General features: G+C 36.8%; 1 protein-coding gene and 1 pseudogene across 5 annotated transcripts in view; one reads left to right on the forward strand and one right to left on the reverse strand.

Moving 5' to 3' along the window:
• Positions 1 to 16,540, reverse strand: part of CNTLN (centlein) — a 341,438-nt gene that overhangs the window by 201,592 nt on the left and 123,306 nt on the right. For all 5 annotated transcript variants that reach the window (XM_007176785.2, XM_057548126.1, XM_057548127.1 and 2 more), the window contains one exon: positions 15,704 to 15,837. In XM_007176785.2, coding sequence (XP_007176847.2) covers positions 15,704 to 15,837 — 134 coding nt within the window. The remainder of the gene's footprint in view (positions 1 to 15,703; positions 15,838 to 16,540) is intronic.
• Positions 11,877 to 12,487, forward strand: LOC102999530 (intraflagellar transport protein 22 homolog; annotated as a pseudogene).

Raw genomic sequence — 16,540 nt, forward strand, 5'->3', positions numbered from 1 at the left:
TTTATCCTTCCCTGCCTCAGATTATTCTTCGCTCACTCACTCTGCCTTGGAATTGAATCTCTCAAGAAAGTAATCAGTAACCTTCACTCAGCCTCTGTTTTCTAGGATATATGGGATAAGACAGTTGTTGAATGGATGAAATGATAAGGATAACATAAAGAAGGATTGTTAAGAAAGAAAGATGTCCTAATAGCATTAAAATCCATAATGAGAGAAGTTATGAGGCAAACCAAAACTATGGAAAGTAAAATTAATTGGTAGGTTCAAACTTGAGAAGTTCCTCCAGACACGGATTAAAAAGAATAAAGGAAAGTGTGGGTTGAGCTGAGACGATGTTGAGAACCAACAACACTTCTTCCCATCTCAAGAAGAATGTTGTGTCTGGTCTTACATTTAGGTCTCAAATCCATTTTGAGTTTATTTTTGTGTATGGTGTTAGGGAGTGTTCTAATTTCATTCTTTTACATGTAGCTGTCCAGTTTTCCCAGCACCACTTATTGAAGAGACTGTCTTGTCTCCATTGTATATCTTTGCCTCCTTTGTCATAGATTAGTTGACCACAGGTGCGTTGGTTTATCGCTGGGCTTTCTATCTTGTTCCACTGATCTATGTTTCTGTCAATATTATGACACAGTATGAGTGTGTTTCGTGTTTGGTAATTGCAATCATTGTTGCTTTTGTTGTGGTCATCCATTTACAATGCTTGGTGTCAGTTTATTTATCTCTTGTAAAAATAAAATACAGTGTGTGTGAAAAAAAATTTTAAAAATAAATACTTTTTAAGATTAAAAAAAAAAAAAAAAGAATGTTAAGCTGATTAAAAATACTGTACTGCTCAGTTACCGTGATGTTTACTAAGGGATTGAATGAGCCATAGGATAAATTAGGAATATCCCTTTAGATATCAAAGTTGATAGCAAAGACTGACAAAGGGTTTCAGACAGCATCTATAGGTTATTTTGCAGTTACCAAAAAAAAAAAAACTTACTATTACAAAAACAAAGATTTGCTTGCTCACATTACATGTGGATTTCCCCTATCCTAAGACCCAAACTGGAGCATTAGTAATATGCCACTCTAATGGCAGAGGGCAAAAAGTAAAGGCAATTCAAGCAATGACTCTTTTAAAACACTTGCCAGGATATGATATATGTCACTTTCACACTCATTCCACAAGCCTAAATAAGTCACATGGCTAAATCTGATGTTAATGGAGGAGAAAGCATACTCCAGTAACAGAGAAGGGCCTGGTAAAAATGGGCCTTTAAGATGAATCAAAATTGAGTATAGGAATAAACACATCAAGAGTAAAAAGTTTAGTGAAGAGCACTGAAGCAATATAGAAAACTAAGCCTAAATATCTTTAGGCACTGTGGTTATACATGAGGAGATAAAGGTTATAAATCTTGAGATGCAAAATGAGAAGGAGTTAAAATGGTTGAATATATGTCCTATTTTACTAAGTGTATGTAGCAGGGTATCAAATCCGATTAAAGATGAAATGTAGTTTTTTTTAAAAAAACATAATTACATCAACCTCCAAAGTTTTTTTCATGCCATTTCTTTCTTAGCTTTAGAAAAATAGTTAGTGGTTCTTATAGAGAAGAAAAAATTTTCTGAGATTTAATAATTCTTTCAATTTCACTTTAGTGTCTTATTGTTCCATTATATCACAAAAACTGAAGTTATCACTTATTAGAACAACATGTTCGGGACTTCCCTGGTGGTCCAGTGGGTAAGACTCCATGCTCCCAACGCAGGGGGCCCGGGTTCACTCTCTGGTCAGGGAACTAGATCCCACGTGCATGCAGCAGCTAAGAGTCCTCATGCCACAACTAAGTCCGCATGATGCAACTAAGAAGCCTTCATGCCACAACTAAGAAGTCCACATGCCACAACGAAGATCCCATGTGCTGCAATGAAGACCCGATGCAGCCAAAAACAAACAAACAAACAAAAATGTTCAATACAGCCCCTTTTATCTAAGAACTTGTTTACCTACTCTTCAATCTATAAATATGTGTTGAGAAAAATATAGAATGATTCTAATAAAATTTTAATGGCTATTATTCCTCTGGTGTTGTATTTTAACTCTAATTTTTTCCATCTTCTTTGTACTTTTCCGTACTACATGTATTTTCTTATAATTCACATGTATCATTATACCTAAACAATTATGTACTTAGTTTGTTACCATATAAATATAAACCCCAAAAAAGAATAGAAATATTAATTTCAGAGGAATTAAAACTCAAGGCAAAAAAAATTATACAGAAAAAACTAAAAAGTACAATTCACAGTAAAAACAAAATAACTTTGTTGGACACTTTACCCACCAAATCATAGCACATCAAAACAAAATAGCAGAGCAAAAACAACAATAAAAGGAAAATCAGTAGGAAACCATATGGGAAAGAAAGATTCCATTTAAAACAGTATCAAAAACCACGAAAGGGCTAGGAATAAAAATTTAAGGTCAAAACCAGCATAAGGAACAAAACATTTCATAAGGAGAGAAAGGTACTGAAACAAATGTAATGGCATTCCCATACTCTGGGACAGAAAAACTGACATCATCAAGATGGCAATTCTCCTTCAGTTTGCTTTTAAATTTGATGCCCTAATAAAATAGCAAACAAGAAATAAGCCAGTTTAACCTAAAGTTTATATGGAAAAATTAATTAAGCAATAAATGCCCAGGAAAGCTCTGAAAAAGAGCAGAAACGGAGAATGCACCACATATTCTCTTATCCAATATTCATCATCTCCACACTATTACTCTCTGTACTCTAGCCTACAATCTAGCCTGAGAGGCCAACTTCCACAGACTACATTACATTGGCTCCCTTTCTTCTGGGTTTATATTTGAGTAGTTGAAAGTGCTGGTCCATGATTAAAGGGTAAAGGAAAAAGAGGTCAAGGTATTTCTTTCCCTATCTCCCTCTCCAATGAGCCACAGTTGGCAGTGTCTCTGTTCCTCTATCTAAGAATACTTCTCCTACTAGTCAGCCTCTCTCCCAGGGCTAGACTTCTCACAGAGATCCAGTAAAAGCTCCTCTCCTTGCCCCTTCTGGCCTGGGGGTAGTAATAGTTTCCTGTTGCTGATAATTTGTACTCCTCTGAATCTCAATATCTGTTTGGAGAGAATAGACATCTTTATCATACTGAGTCTTGCAAATCATGAACTCTGCATTTATCTGTACATACTAGACTTTCTATTTCTCTCAATAATGTTTTACAGATCTCTATATAGAGGTAACTCATATCTTTCATTATATTTGCTGTTCATATTTTTAGCTATATTATAAATTATATTCAAGTCTATTTCCTAATTTTTTGCTGGCATAAAAAATGCATTTGAATTTTCTACACTGACCTTGTATCTACCAAGTGTGCTGAATCCATGTATTAATTATAGAAATCTTTCTATAAATTTTTTTGGGGGTTGCTATGTTAATTAGTCATATATAGGCAAATAACTAGGTCTTTATCTTTCATTTCCAGTTTTTTTAATTTGAATTTTATTTATTTTTTTAAACACCAGGGTCTTCTTAGTTATCTATTTTATACATATTAGTGTATATACGTCAATCCCAATTCATCCCACCACCACCCCCCCACTCTCACTTTCCCCTGCCATTGGTGTCCATACATTTGTTCTCTACATCTGTGTCTCTATTTCTGCCTTGCAAACCAGTTCATCTGTAGCATTTTTCTACATTCCACATATATGAATTAATATACAATATTTGTTTTTCTTTTTTTTTTAAACATCTTTATTGAAGTATAATTGCTTTACAATGGTGTGTTAGTTTCTGCTTTATAACAAAGTGAATCAGTTATACATATACATATGTTCCCATATCTCTTCCCTCTTGCATCTCCCTCCCTCCCACCCTCCCCATCCCACCCCTCTAGGTGGTCACAAAGCACCGAGCTGATCTCCCTGAGCTATGCGGCTGCTTCCCACTAGCTATCTATTTTACATTTGGTAGTGTATATATGTCCATGACACTCTCTCACCCTGTCACCTCTCACCCCTCCCCCTCCCCATATCCTCAAGTCCATTCTCTAGTAGGTCTGTGTCTTTATTCCCGTCTTGCCACTAGGTTCTTCATGGCTTTTTTTTTTTTTCCCTTGGATTCCATATATATGTGTTAGCATACTGTATTTGTTTTTCTCTTTCTGACTTACTTCACTCTGTATGACAGACTCTAGGTCCATCCATGTCTCTACAAATGACCCATTTTCATTCCTTTCTATGGCTGGGTGATATTCCATTGTATATATGTACCACTACTTCTTTATCCATTTGCCTGTTGATGGCCATTTATGAAGCTTCCATGACCTGGCTATTGTAAATATTGCTGCAATGAACATTGGGGTGTATGTTTCTTTTTGAATTATGGTTTTCTCTGAGTATATGCCCAGTAGTGGGATTGCTGGGTCATATGGTAATTCTATTTTTAGTTTTTCAAGGAACCTCCATACTGTTCTCCATAGTGGCTGTATCAATTTACATTCCCACAAACAGTGCAAGAGGATTCTCTTTTCTCCACACCCTCTCCAGCATTTGTTGTCTGTAGATTTTCTGATGATGCCCATTCTAACCAGTGTGAGGTGACACCTCATTGTAGTATTGATTTGCATTTATCTAGTAATTAGTGATGTTGAGCATCTTTTCATGTGCCTCTTGGCCATCTGTATGTCTTTTAGGAAAAAATGTCTATTTAGGTCTTCTGCCCATTTTTTGATTGGGTTGTTTTTTTAATATTGAGCTGCATGAGCTGTTTATGTATTTTGGAGATTAATCCTTTGTCCGTTGCTTCATTTGCAAATATTTTCTCCCATTCTGAGGGTTGTCTTTTCATCTTGTTTATAGTTTCCTTTGCTGTGCAAAAGCTTTTAAGTTTCATCAGGTCCCATTTCTTTATTTTTGTTTTTATTTCCATTACTCTAGGAGGTGGGTCAAAAAAGATCTTGCTGTGATTTATGTCAAAGAGTGTTCTTCCTATGTTTTCCTCTAAGAGTTTTATAGTGTCTGGTCTTACATTGAGGTTTCTAATCCATTTTGAGTTTATTTTTGTGCAGGGTGTTATGGAGTGTTCTAATTTCATTCTTTTACATGTAGCTGTCCAGTTTTCCCAGCGCCACTTATTGAAGAGACTGTCTTTTCTCCATTGTATATCCTGGCCTCCTTTGTCATAGATTAGTTGACCATAGGTGCATGGGTTTATCTCTGGGCTTTCTATCCTATTCCATTGATCTATATTTCATTTCTGTTTTTGTGCCAGTACCATATTGTCTTGATTAATGTAGCTTTGTAGTATAGTCTGAAGTCAGGAAGTCTGATTCCTCCAGCTGTTTTTTTTTTTACTCAAGATTGCTTTGGTTATTCAGGGTCTTTTGTGTCTCCATACAACTTTTTTTTTTTTAAGTATTTGTTTATTTATTTATGGCTGTGTTGGGTCTTCGTTTCTGTGCAAGGGCTTTCTGTAATTGTGGCAAGCAGGGGCCACTCTTCATCGCGGTGTGCAGGCCTCTCACTATCGCAGCCTCTCTTGTTGCGGAGCACAGGCTCCAGACGCGCAGGCTCAGTAACTGTGGCTCACGGGCCCAGCTGCTCCGCGGCACGTGGGATCTTCCCAGACCAGGGCTCGAACCCATGTCCCCTGAATTGGCAGGCAGATTTTCAACCACTGCGCCACCAGGGAAGCCCTCCATACAACTTTTAAGATTTTTTGTTCTAGTTCTGTAAAGAATGTCATTGGTAATTTGCTAGGGATATCACTGAATCTGTAGATTGCTTTGGGTAGTATAGTCATTTTCACAATATTGATCCCTCCAATCCAAAAACATGGTATATCTCTCCATCTGTTTGTGTCATCTTTGATTTCTTTCATCTGTGTCTTATAAGTTTCTGAGTTCAGGTCTTTTATCTCCTTAGGTAGGTTTATTCCTTTTGTTGCAATGGTAAATGGGATTGTTTCCTTAATTTCTCTTTCTGATCTTTTGTTGTTATTGAATAGGAGTGCAAGAGATTTCTGTGCATTAATTTTGTATCCTGCAACTTTACCAAATTCATTGATTAGCTCTAGTAGTTTTCTGGTCACATCTTTAGGATTATCTATGTATAGTATCATGGCATCTGTAAACAATGACAGTTTTACTTCTTCTTTTCAAATCTGTATTTTTTTTCTTTTTCTTCTCTGTTTGCTGTGGCTAGGACTTCCAAAACTATGTTGAATAATAGTGGTGAGAATGGATATCCTTGTCTTGTTCCTGATCTTAGAGGAAATGTTTTCAGTTTTTCAACATTGAGAATGATGTTTGCTGTGGGTTTGTCACATATGGCCTTTATTATGTTGAGGTAGGTTCCCACTATGCCTACTTTCTGGAGAGTTTTATCATAAATGGGTGTTGAATTTTGTCAAAAGCTTTTTGTGCATCTATTGAGATAATCATATCGTTTTTATTCTTCAATTTGTTAATATGGTGTATCACACTGATTGATTTGAATATATTAAAGAATCCTTGCATCCCTGGGATAAATCCCATTTGATCATTGTGTATGATCCTTTGAATGTGTTGTTGTATTCTGTTTGCTACCATTTTGTTGAGAATTTTTGCATCTATATTCATCAGTGATACTGGTCGGTAATTTTCTTTTTTTGTAGTATCTTTGTCTTGTTTTGGTATCAGGGTAACAGTGGCCTCGTAGAATGAGTTTGGGAGCGTTCCTTCCTCTGCAATTTTTTTTAAATTAATTAATTAATTTTTGGCTGTGTTGGGTCTTCGTTTCTGTGCGAGGGCTTTCTCTAGTTGCGGCAAGCAGGGACCACTCTTCATCGTGGTGCGCGGGCCTCTCACTATCGCGGCCTCTCTTGTTGTAGAGTGCAGGCTCCAGACGTGCAGGCTCAGTAGTTGTGGCTCACGGGCCTAGTTGCTCTGCAGCATGTGGGGTCTTCCCAGACCAGGGCTCGAACCCGTGTCCCCTGCGTTGGCAGGCAGATTCTCAACCACTGCACCACCAGGGAAGTGCAGTCTTGTTTTGGTATCAGGGTAACAGTGGCCTCGTAGAATGAGTTTGGGAGTGTTCCTTCCTCTACAAATTTTTTGGAAGAGTTTGAGAAGGATCGGTGTTAGCTCTTCTCTAAATGTTTGTTAGAATTCACCTGTGAAGCCATCTGGCCCTGGACTTTTGCTTGTGGGAAGATTTTTAATCAGTTTCAATTTCATTACCTGTAATTGGTCTGTTCATATTTTCTATTTCTTCTTGGTTCCATCTTGGAAGGTTATTCCTTTCTAAGCATTTGTCCACTTCTTCCAGGTTGTCCATTTTATTGGCATAGAGTTGCTTGTAGTAGTCCCTTATGATCCTTTGTATTTCTGCGGTGTCCGCTGTAACTTCTCCTTTTTCATTTCTAATTTTATTGATTTCAGTCCTCTCCCTCTTTCATGATGAGTCTGGCTAAAGGTTTGTCAATTCTGTTTATCTTCTCAAAGAACCAGCTTTTAGTTTTATTAGTCTTTGCTATTGTTTTCTTTGTTTCTATTTCATTTATTTCTGCTCTGATCTTTATAATTTCTTTCCTTCTACTAATTTTGGATTTTGCTTGTTCTTTCTCTACTTCCTTTAGGTGTAAGGTTAGATTGTTTGAGATTTTTCTTGTTTCTTGAGGTAGCATTGTTTTGCTATAAACTTCCCTCTTAGAACTGCTTTTGCTGCATCCCATAGATTTTGGGTCGTCATGTTTTCATTGCCATTTCTCTCTAGGTACTTCTTGATTTCCTCTTTGATTTTGGTAATGTATTGTTTAATCTCCATCTGTTTGTGCTTTTTAAGTTTTTTTCCCTGTAATTTATTTCTAATCTCACAGTGTTGTGGTCGGAAAAGATCGTTGGTATGATTTAAATTTTCTTACATTTACCAAGGCTTGATTTGTGACCCAAGATTTGATCTACCCTGGACGATGTTCCGTGTGCACTTGAGAAGAAAGTGTAATCTGCTGTTTTCGAATGGAATGTCCTATAAACATCAATTAAATCTATCTGGCCTATTGTGTCATTTAAAGCTTGTGTTTCCTTATTACTTTTCTGTCTGGGTGATCTGTCCATTGGTGTAAGTGAGGTGTTAAAGTCCCCCACTATTATTGTGTTACTGTCGATTTCCTCTTTCATAGCTGTTAGCATTTGCCTTATGTATTGAGGTGCTCCTATGTTGGGTGCATATACTTATAAGTGTTATATCTTCTTCTTGGATTGATCCCTTGACCACTATGTAGTGTCCTTCCTTGTCTCCTGTAACATTCTTTATTTTAAAGTCTGTATTATCTGATATGAGTATTGCTACTCCAGCTTTCTTTTGATTTCCATTTGCATGGAATATCTTTATGCATCCCCTAATGAGGATGTATGTGTCCCTAGGTCTGAAGTGGGTCTCTTGTAGACAGCATATATATGGGTCTTATTTTTGTATCCATTCAGTGAGCCTCTCTCTTTTGTTGAAGCATTTATTCCACTCACATTTAAGGTAATTATTGATATGTATGTTCCTATTACCATTTTCTTAATTGTGTTCGGTTTGTTTTTGTAGGTCCTTTTCTTCTCTTGTGTTTCCCACTTAGAGAAGTTCCTTTAGCATTTGTTGTAGAGTTGTTTGGTGGTGTTGCATTCTCTTAGGTTTTGCTTGTCTGTAAAGCTTTTGATTTCTGTATCAAATCTGAATGAGATTCTAGCCAGGTAGAGTAATCTTGGTTGAAGGGTCTTCCCTTTCATCACTTTAGATATATCGTGCCACTCCCTTCTGGCTTGTAGAGTTTCTGCTGAGAAATCAGCTGTCAACCTTTTGGGAGTTCCCTTGTATGTTATTTGTCGTTTTCCCCTTATTGCTTATAAGTTTTCTTTGACTTTAATTTTTGGCAATTTGATTACTGTGTGTCTTGGCATGTTTCTCCTTGGGTTTATCCTGTCTGGAACTCTCTGCGCTTCCTGGACTTGGGTGGCTATTTCCTTTCCCACGTTAGGAAAGTTTTCGACTATAATCTTTTCAAATATTTTCTCGGGTCTTTTCTCTCTCTCTTCTCCTTCTGGGACCCCTATAATGTGAATGTTGGTGGGTTTAATGTTGTTCCAGAGGTCTCTTATGCTGTCTTCATTTCTTTCATTCTTTTTTCTTTATTCTGTTCACGGCAGTGATTTCCACCATTCTGTCGTCCAGGTCACTTAACCGTTCTTCTGCCTCACTTATTCTGCTATTGATTCCTTCTAGTGTATTTTTCATTTCGGCTATTGTATTCTTCACCTCTGTTTGTTTGTTCTTTAATTCTTCTAGGTGTTTGTTCTTTAATTCTTCTAGGTCTTTGTTGAGCATTTCTTGCATCTTCTCGATCTTTGCCTCCATTCTTTTTCAGAGGTCCTGGATCATCTTCACTATCATTATTCTGAATTCTTTTTCTGGAAGGTTGCCTCCTATCTCCACTTCATTTAGTTGTTTTTCTGGGGTTTTACCTTGTTCCTTCATCTGGTACATAGTCCTCTGCCTTTTCATTTTGTCTCTGTTTCTGTGAATGTGGTTTTCGTTCCACAGGCTGCAGGATTGTAGTTATTCTTGCTTCTGCTGTCTACCCTCTGGTGGATGAGGCTATCTAAGAGGCTTGTGCAAGCTTCCTGATGGGAGGGACTGGTGGTGGGTAGACCTGGGTGTTGCTCTGGTGGGCAGACCTCAGTAAAACTTTAATGTGCTTGTCTGCTGATGGGTGGAGCTGTTCCCTCCCTGTTGGTTGTTTGGCCTGAGGCAACCCAACACTGGAGACTACAGGCTCTTTGGTAGGGCTAATGGCAGACTCTGGGAGGGTTCACGCCCAGGAGTACTTCCCAGAACTTCTGCTGCCAGTGTCCTTGTCCCCACAGTGAGCCACAGCCACCCCCCACCTCTGCAGGAGACCCTCCAACACTAGCAGGTAGGTCTGGTTCAGTCTCCTATGGGTCACTGCCTCTTCCCCCTGGGTCCTGATGCACACACTACTTTGTGTGTGCCCTCCAAAAGTGGAATCTCTCCCCCACTCCTGTCAAAGTCCTGCAATCAAATCCCGCTAGCCCTCAAAGTCTGATTCTCTGGGAATTTCCCCTCCCGTTGCTGGACCCCCAGGTTGGGAAGCCTGACGTGGGGCTCAGAACCTTCACTCCAGTGGGTGGACTTCTGTGGTATAAGTGTTCTCCAGTTTGTGAGTCACCTACTCAGCAGTTACGGGATTTGATTTTATTGTGATTGCGCCCCTCCTACCATCTCATTGTGGCTTCTCCTTTGTCTTTGGATGTGGGGTAGCTTTTTTGGTGAGTTCCAGTGTCTTCCTGTCAATGACTGTTCAGCAGTTAGTTGTGATTCTGGTGCTCTCGCAAGAGGGAGTGAGCACATGTCCTTCTACTCTGCCATCTTGAACCAATCTCCTCCAGTTCTTACGCCTTTTAATTTTTATTATTGCTTTACCACATACTTGATATTTCTGACTATGTGCTAGACATTAGTTTGTAAAACTGTACACATAATTTGAGGACAGAATTGCTTTATTATCCTCCAGAGTTAATTTACACTTGCTTCTGCTAAGTGCCTAGGAACACCAGCAATCCGATGCATTAGTCCAATTTCAGGATTCTGACTTTGATGATATTCCTCACCAAAATTATGACTGCTCTGTCTTGACATTTATTTTTTCATTTTTTTTTTGGAGATTCACAACTAATTTCTAAGAAAAATTCCCAAATCAATTGACATTAGCCCACCTTCTCAATGGAAGGTAAGCTATTCATTTAGCTCACTCTCCATATAACTGCTGAATCATTACCAGTCAGGCAAAAATTTTAGTTAGGCAACTTAACTGGTTACTGACTTTATGCAAGTTCTAGGTTTATACTAAGATGTTCTATATATGTTACAGACATGTATATTATTTATTTATTTTGTTATACTCTAACGCAAGGTAAAAATCATTTGTGGTAGTTCACAGCAATATTCCATAGCACAATGGGTATCACAGATTAATTATTCAATAAATATGCAAATAATTAGGAATTCAAAGAAATAAACCCATAAAGAAATAAAGCTAGGTCAACTCCATCATTTATCAACAAGTAAACGTATATCCAAATAAGAAAGTGCCTAGACCACTTTTCCTACAGTTATGGCTTGGTATGTCTTGTGCACAATATACAGATTCAGTACTGTAATGCTGGTATATCATAACCACCACACACACACGCACACTCACAAGAAATAAAAATGAAGGAGACATGTAGTGTATTCAGCAAATTATTATTCAGACAATTCAGGAAAAACACTGAAGACATCTCAACTACTACCCTATAATGAGGGTCTGAGTCAAAGTCCTCTGAAATCTTCCAGCTCTGTGCTATTACCTCCTCCTTTTTGAGTCCTTATAATCTAACACTTAAAATTACACACAGTTCATCTTTTTACCATCTTGTAAGAAAATGTCCATCTATGGATATCATTGCCTTATTTACTGCAGCTTATTGTTCTTGCAGTACACTAAATTCAAGTATACAGATAAACGCAGGTGCAAAATTTAGTAGAAAACATAATTTTTCAAATCCCATTCACATAACACTGCACTGTACCCTAGAATGGACCACATGTTCCATCCAATAGTTTAAAACCATCATACTTTAAAATGGAAAGGTCTTGTTGGAATATTTTATGTAGTTACAGGTGTCATATTTTAAGAAGAATATTGATGATACAAACTCTGACAAGATGGAATGCATTCAGAAAGGCAACCCAGGCTCTGCCCTGACAGCAGCAAGGGCTCTGGCAGCGCCTCGGTGGGCTCTGGCAGGTCTTTGGGCAGCAGACCACGATGCTGAAGGCCAAGATCCTCTTCATGGGGCCCTGTGAGAGTGGAAAAACCGTTTGGGCCAACTTCCTGACAAAATCTTCTGACATCGCCAAATACAACCCAACCCAAGGAGTGAGGATCCTGGAATTTGAGAACCCATATGTTACCAGCAACAACAAAGGCACGGGGTATGACTCTGAGCTCTGGGATTGTGGTGGCGATCCAAAGTTCGAGTCTTGCTGGCCGGCCCTGATGAAGAACTCTTACGGGGTGGTAATCGTCTTCAATGCTGACATCCCAAGCCACCTGAAGGAAACTGAGATGTGGTATTCCTGCTTCGTCCAGCAGCAGTTTTTACAGGATACTCAGTGTCTGTTAACTGCACACCATAAACAAGGCTCTGGAAGTGACAAAGCAAACCCAGCTTTGGCGCCACCCCTGAACAAGCTGAAGCTGGTGCACTCGAATCTTAAGGATGACCGGAAGAGATCAGGATGGAGTTCATAAAGTATTTAAGAAGCATAATCAACTCAGTGTCTGAGAGCAGAGACTGGGAGGAAATGTCAATTATCAATTAACCAGCCTTCACCTAGACGCTTCCACATCCCAAATGAAGTCAATTTTAGTGCAAATCTGAAATCCATCCACCTACTGAGTTTCTCATCTCCCTTTGGCTGTAGAAGACATTTTCCTTATTTGGCCAAAGGTAACAGTCAGCCAGGGAGTTGACTCATACCGTCTATTCTCTGTCCTTAGCTCAGCTGAGAAAATCCTGTTACTGAATTCTGATTGCTTTGCCCCAGGTCTCTCCAAAGACCTGGAAAACTGAGGTGGTTTTTTTTTCCCCTTCACATTATGTCACATTATAAAAGTTGTGGAATTGTAACTGTCATAGCCCAGTGATAGAAACAGTAGTTTAATCCACGTGGATTGGTTTAAATGTGATTTTCATTCCTTAATCTGTACAATTTGCCTAGGATATTTTTGAAAAATATTAGCATTTAACTTCTTCAAGATTTTATTTTTATTTAGATGTCCTTGATATCTGGACACCATATCACACTGGAAGGTGGAATACATATACTTCTTCTAAGAAGATTTTTTATTATCTCAGGGGAATTTAATTCTTGAATATTATTTCATGTAATACAGGAAAAACAATGTTATGTTGTCATAACACCCATTTGTAAAAATAGTCAAAAGATTTAATGCTCAGGATAACCAAATATGGTGAGTTTATAGCTTATTGTACAAGTCTGTTTTAGTGATCTTTCGAATTATTGTTCTTTCATAAATTTTACTTTTTGAATTTTGTAATATAGCCAAACTGAAAATATATTAACTAGATCAAAAGTTAGATGTAGGGACTTCCCTGGTGGCACAGTGGTTAAGAATCCGCCTGCCAATGCAGGGGACACGGGTTCCATCCCTGGTCCAAGAAGACCCCACATGCCACGGAGCAACTAAGCCCATGCACCACAACTGCTGAGCCTGTGCTCTAGAGCCCACGAGCCACAACTACTGAGCCTGCATGCTGCAACTACTGAAGCCTGCACACCTAGAGCCCATGCTCTGCAACAAGAGAAGCCACAGCAATGAGAAGCCCGCACGCCGCAACAAAGAGTAGCTCCTGCTCGCCACAAGTAGAGAAAGCCTGCACGCAGCAACGAAGATACAACACAGCCAAAAAAAAAAAAAAAAACAATAAAGTTAGATGTAGGTCTTTTCAACTGAGAGTGGAAGAAAAGTACAGACACTTACAAGAGATGAAAAATATGCTTGGCTGTGTTTCACTCTTACAATGAAGAGGGTTGAAATGCAGCCGTGTGGGCAGTCTGCTTGAGAGAGTGGTGTTGGCAGATAACGACAGTTCCCTGGTAAATTTAGATTGAACTACAGTCAACTCTTAGTAAACTGCCTGGATTACCCGTGAGCACATTTTAAGCCCAGGTTAATTTCCTTTTGCCTGAGCTCCTCTCAGTTGGAACTTTTGCAAGGAACACAAGATTACATTAACGCAAACTGTAGTAAATCTTCTTTACGTAATACCTGCAATAATACTAATTGATCTTGAGGCTACAGCTCCAAAACAGAGATTATTTTTATCTGATTTTTTAATGATTATCCAAGAGCTCAGTAGAAAAATTAACCCAGCAGCTTTCATTTACATTCATAGCCAGAGTACAACCCTTGGGAGTCCTTGAATCGAGGAAAATGTTTTAAAATTTAAGTGGCCACATGTGCAGAGGTTACAAGAGACCATTTAATGAAGAAGTCTCCCTGTCTTACCTGTCCCCAAACCCCATTCCCCTCTCCAGAAGCCCCCTTACCTTCCGTATTCTATCAGAAGTCTGTGCACATACAAATGTGCTTTATTAAAGGAAACAGTAGCAAACTATTCACACTTTTTTACAACTTGCTTTTTTCACTTTTTTAATTTGGAGGATTTGTATAAATATATACAGAGCTGCCTTTTCTTTTTTTACAGCTGCATAATATTCCACTTAACCATTTATTTGGGAATTTTATATTACATACTTTTACTAACAAAAAAAAAAGAGAGAAAGAAAGGCAACCCAAAACAATATAACGTCTGTGAAACATATACATGAAAAATTATGAGAAACAGAAGCAGTTAATAAGTTAATAAGAAAACTTATTAATAAAGTTATCTTTTATTATTTGAAGGTCTGAACTACAGAATGGATTAGACTGTTTCTGAGATTCTCTAGATAAGGAACCAAGATACAAATGGGTGCATACTGTAAAAAGGCAAATGTCAACTAAATATATGAAACAATGTACAAATTTGAACAAGAAATACTTTTCCTCACCCCATGGTAAAAAGATTTTTAAAATGTGACACAATGGATTTTTGCTTTTATTTATAATATATACATATAATGCTTATATATTTTTATATATAATAAAACATGTATAATATAAATTAATATATATTATATATATAAATATATAATATATAATAATATGTATTAATCTATTACCCAAGCAAAAATCCTGCCCCAATATATATATTGTAATACACTATATATAAAAATAAATATTAAATATATATAAATATTTATGTATAATATCATAATTATATATAATGTTAATTGTAATTATACATCATATGTAAACATAATATATATAGTATATTACATATATAAATATATGACATATTCCAGAGAATGAAATTGTGCTTATACAGGTATGTGATAAACTTTGATTGTATGATTTATTTTAATTAGTTCAAATTTTAAAATGTACACACATACATACATGTGTATATATGTATAACATATGTATGTATATGTGTATATATATATTTATGATCTGTTCTAACACTATTTTCTGATAAGATTATTATAAAATAAATAGGTAGTTTAACATCTTTCAAAACACTTAAAAGCAAGTTTTTCAAGTACTTCCACTTTATGAGTAGTGCTACAAAATTAAGTATTTTGATATAGAAAGAATATTTCACAAACTAAAACTATTTAAAACATAATAAAATAAAACGTCAAAACTGGATCACTCCTTTATTATTCATTATAACAGTAATGAATATTACATAATGCATGGGTAGGAATTTTAGAAGGAAACAAGGAATGAATGCATCCTCCTTGTTAAAAACTGAACCAAGGCTACTCTTTGAGCATGATTTTTTCCAGTCCTGCGAAACCCGATTGTCCACGTTAATTCTAGATAGTTTCAATGCACAAACATAAGTACTCACAGAAGACATATATTGTCATTTTAGGGTGTTAATAATAAACAAAAATGCTGGCATTCTGCACAACAAAGGACATTTCTAAAATGTTAAATTAAGGAGTGAGTATACTTGCCTGACCAGGGTAATATCCATATCCTTCTGGATAAGTTCAGTCTGTTTATTATTCAACTGTAATGACAGAGCATTACATTTACTCTGTGATACTTCAATTTCTTTCCTTGCTTCGATTAAATTGTCTTCAAAGGCCTAAAATTAGAGCACTCATATCACAAATACAATAAATATCAAATAAATAAATAAATAAAATTAAAAGTCCGTTATATTTAACTAATCCACAAAATAACAGTGAAAAATCAGCAGCGCTTTAAAGTTTACTTTTTTGTTTTCATTAAATTAAAAAATGTTAAAACAATCAATAAATTTTACACCAGTCACAGGTTACTTTTTTCAGAAACTGTAAAAGTATCATCGTCTCCTGGTGTGAAAGTTAAGAATCTGAAGCTAATAAACTTGAAAATCTATGTAGAAATTTACTTATTAAAATTACAATAAACAAAGTATTATACAATAAAAAAAGTTATTACAATGAACAAAAAAAATGAGCTCATTTACTTAAATATTACTCAAAACAAATAGATATTTTATTATTTCCTCAACTTTAAATGCAGATACACTCAGAGAAGAAAAAATGGTGCAGCAAAAAAATAAAAATAATTTTACAATGTTTCAGGTTCAGATCATGCTGAGTTCACTTGATTGTGGTGAAATTTCACCTAAAGCTCAAAGTTGGTCTTTTCCTCCTGATAATTCTCTAAATCATTTTTTCATTTTGAAACAATTTTAAAACTGATGTACAAGGAATAAAGATGCAGATGTAGAGAATGGACTTGAGGACACAGGGAGGGGGAAGGGTAAGCTGGGACGAAGTGAGAGAGTGGCATGGACATAT

This window comes from Balaenoptera acutorostrata, chromosome 6 (assembly GCF_949987535.1).
Source record: "Balaenoptera acutorostrata chromosome 6, mBalAcu1.1, whole genome shotgun sequence".
Taxonomy (NCBI): Eukaryota; Metazoa; Chordata; class Mammalia; order Artiodactyla; family Balaenopteridae; genus Balaenoptera; species Balaenoptera acutorostrata.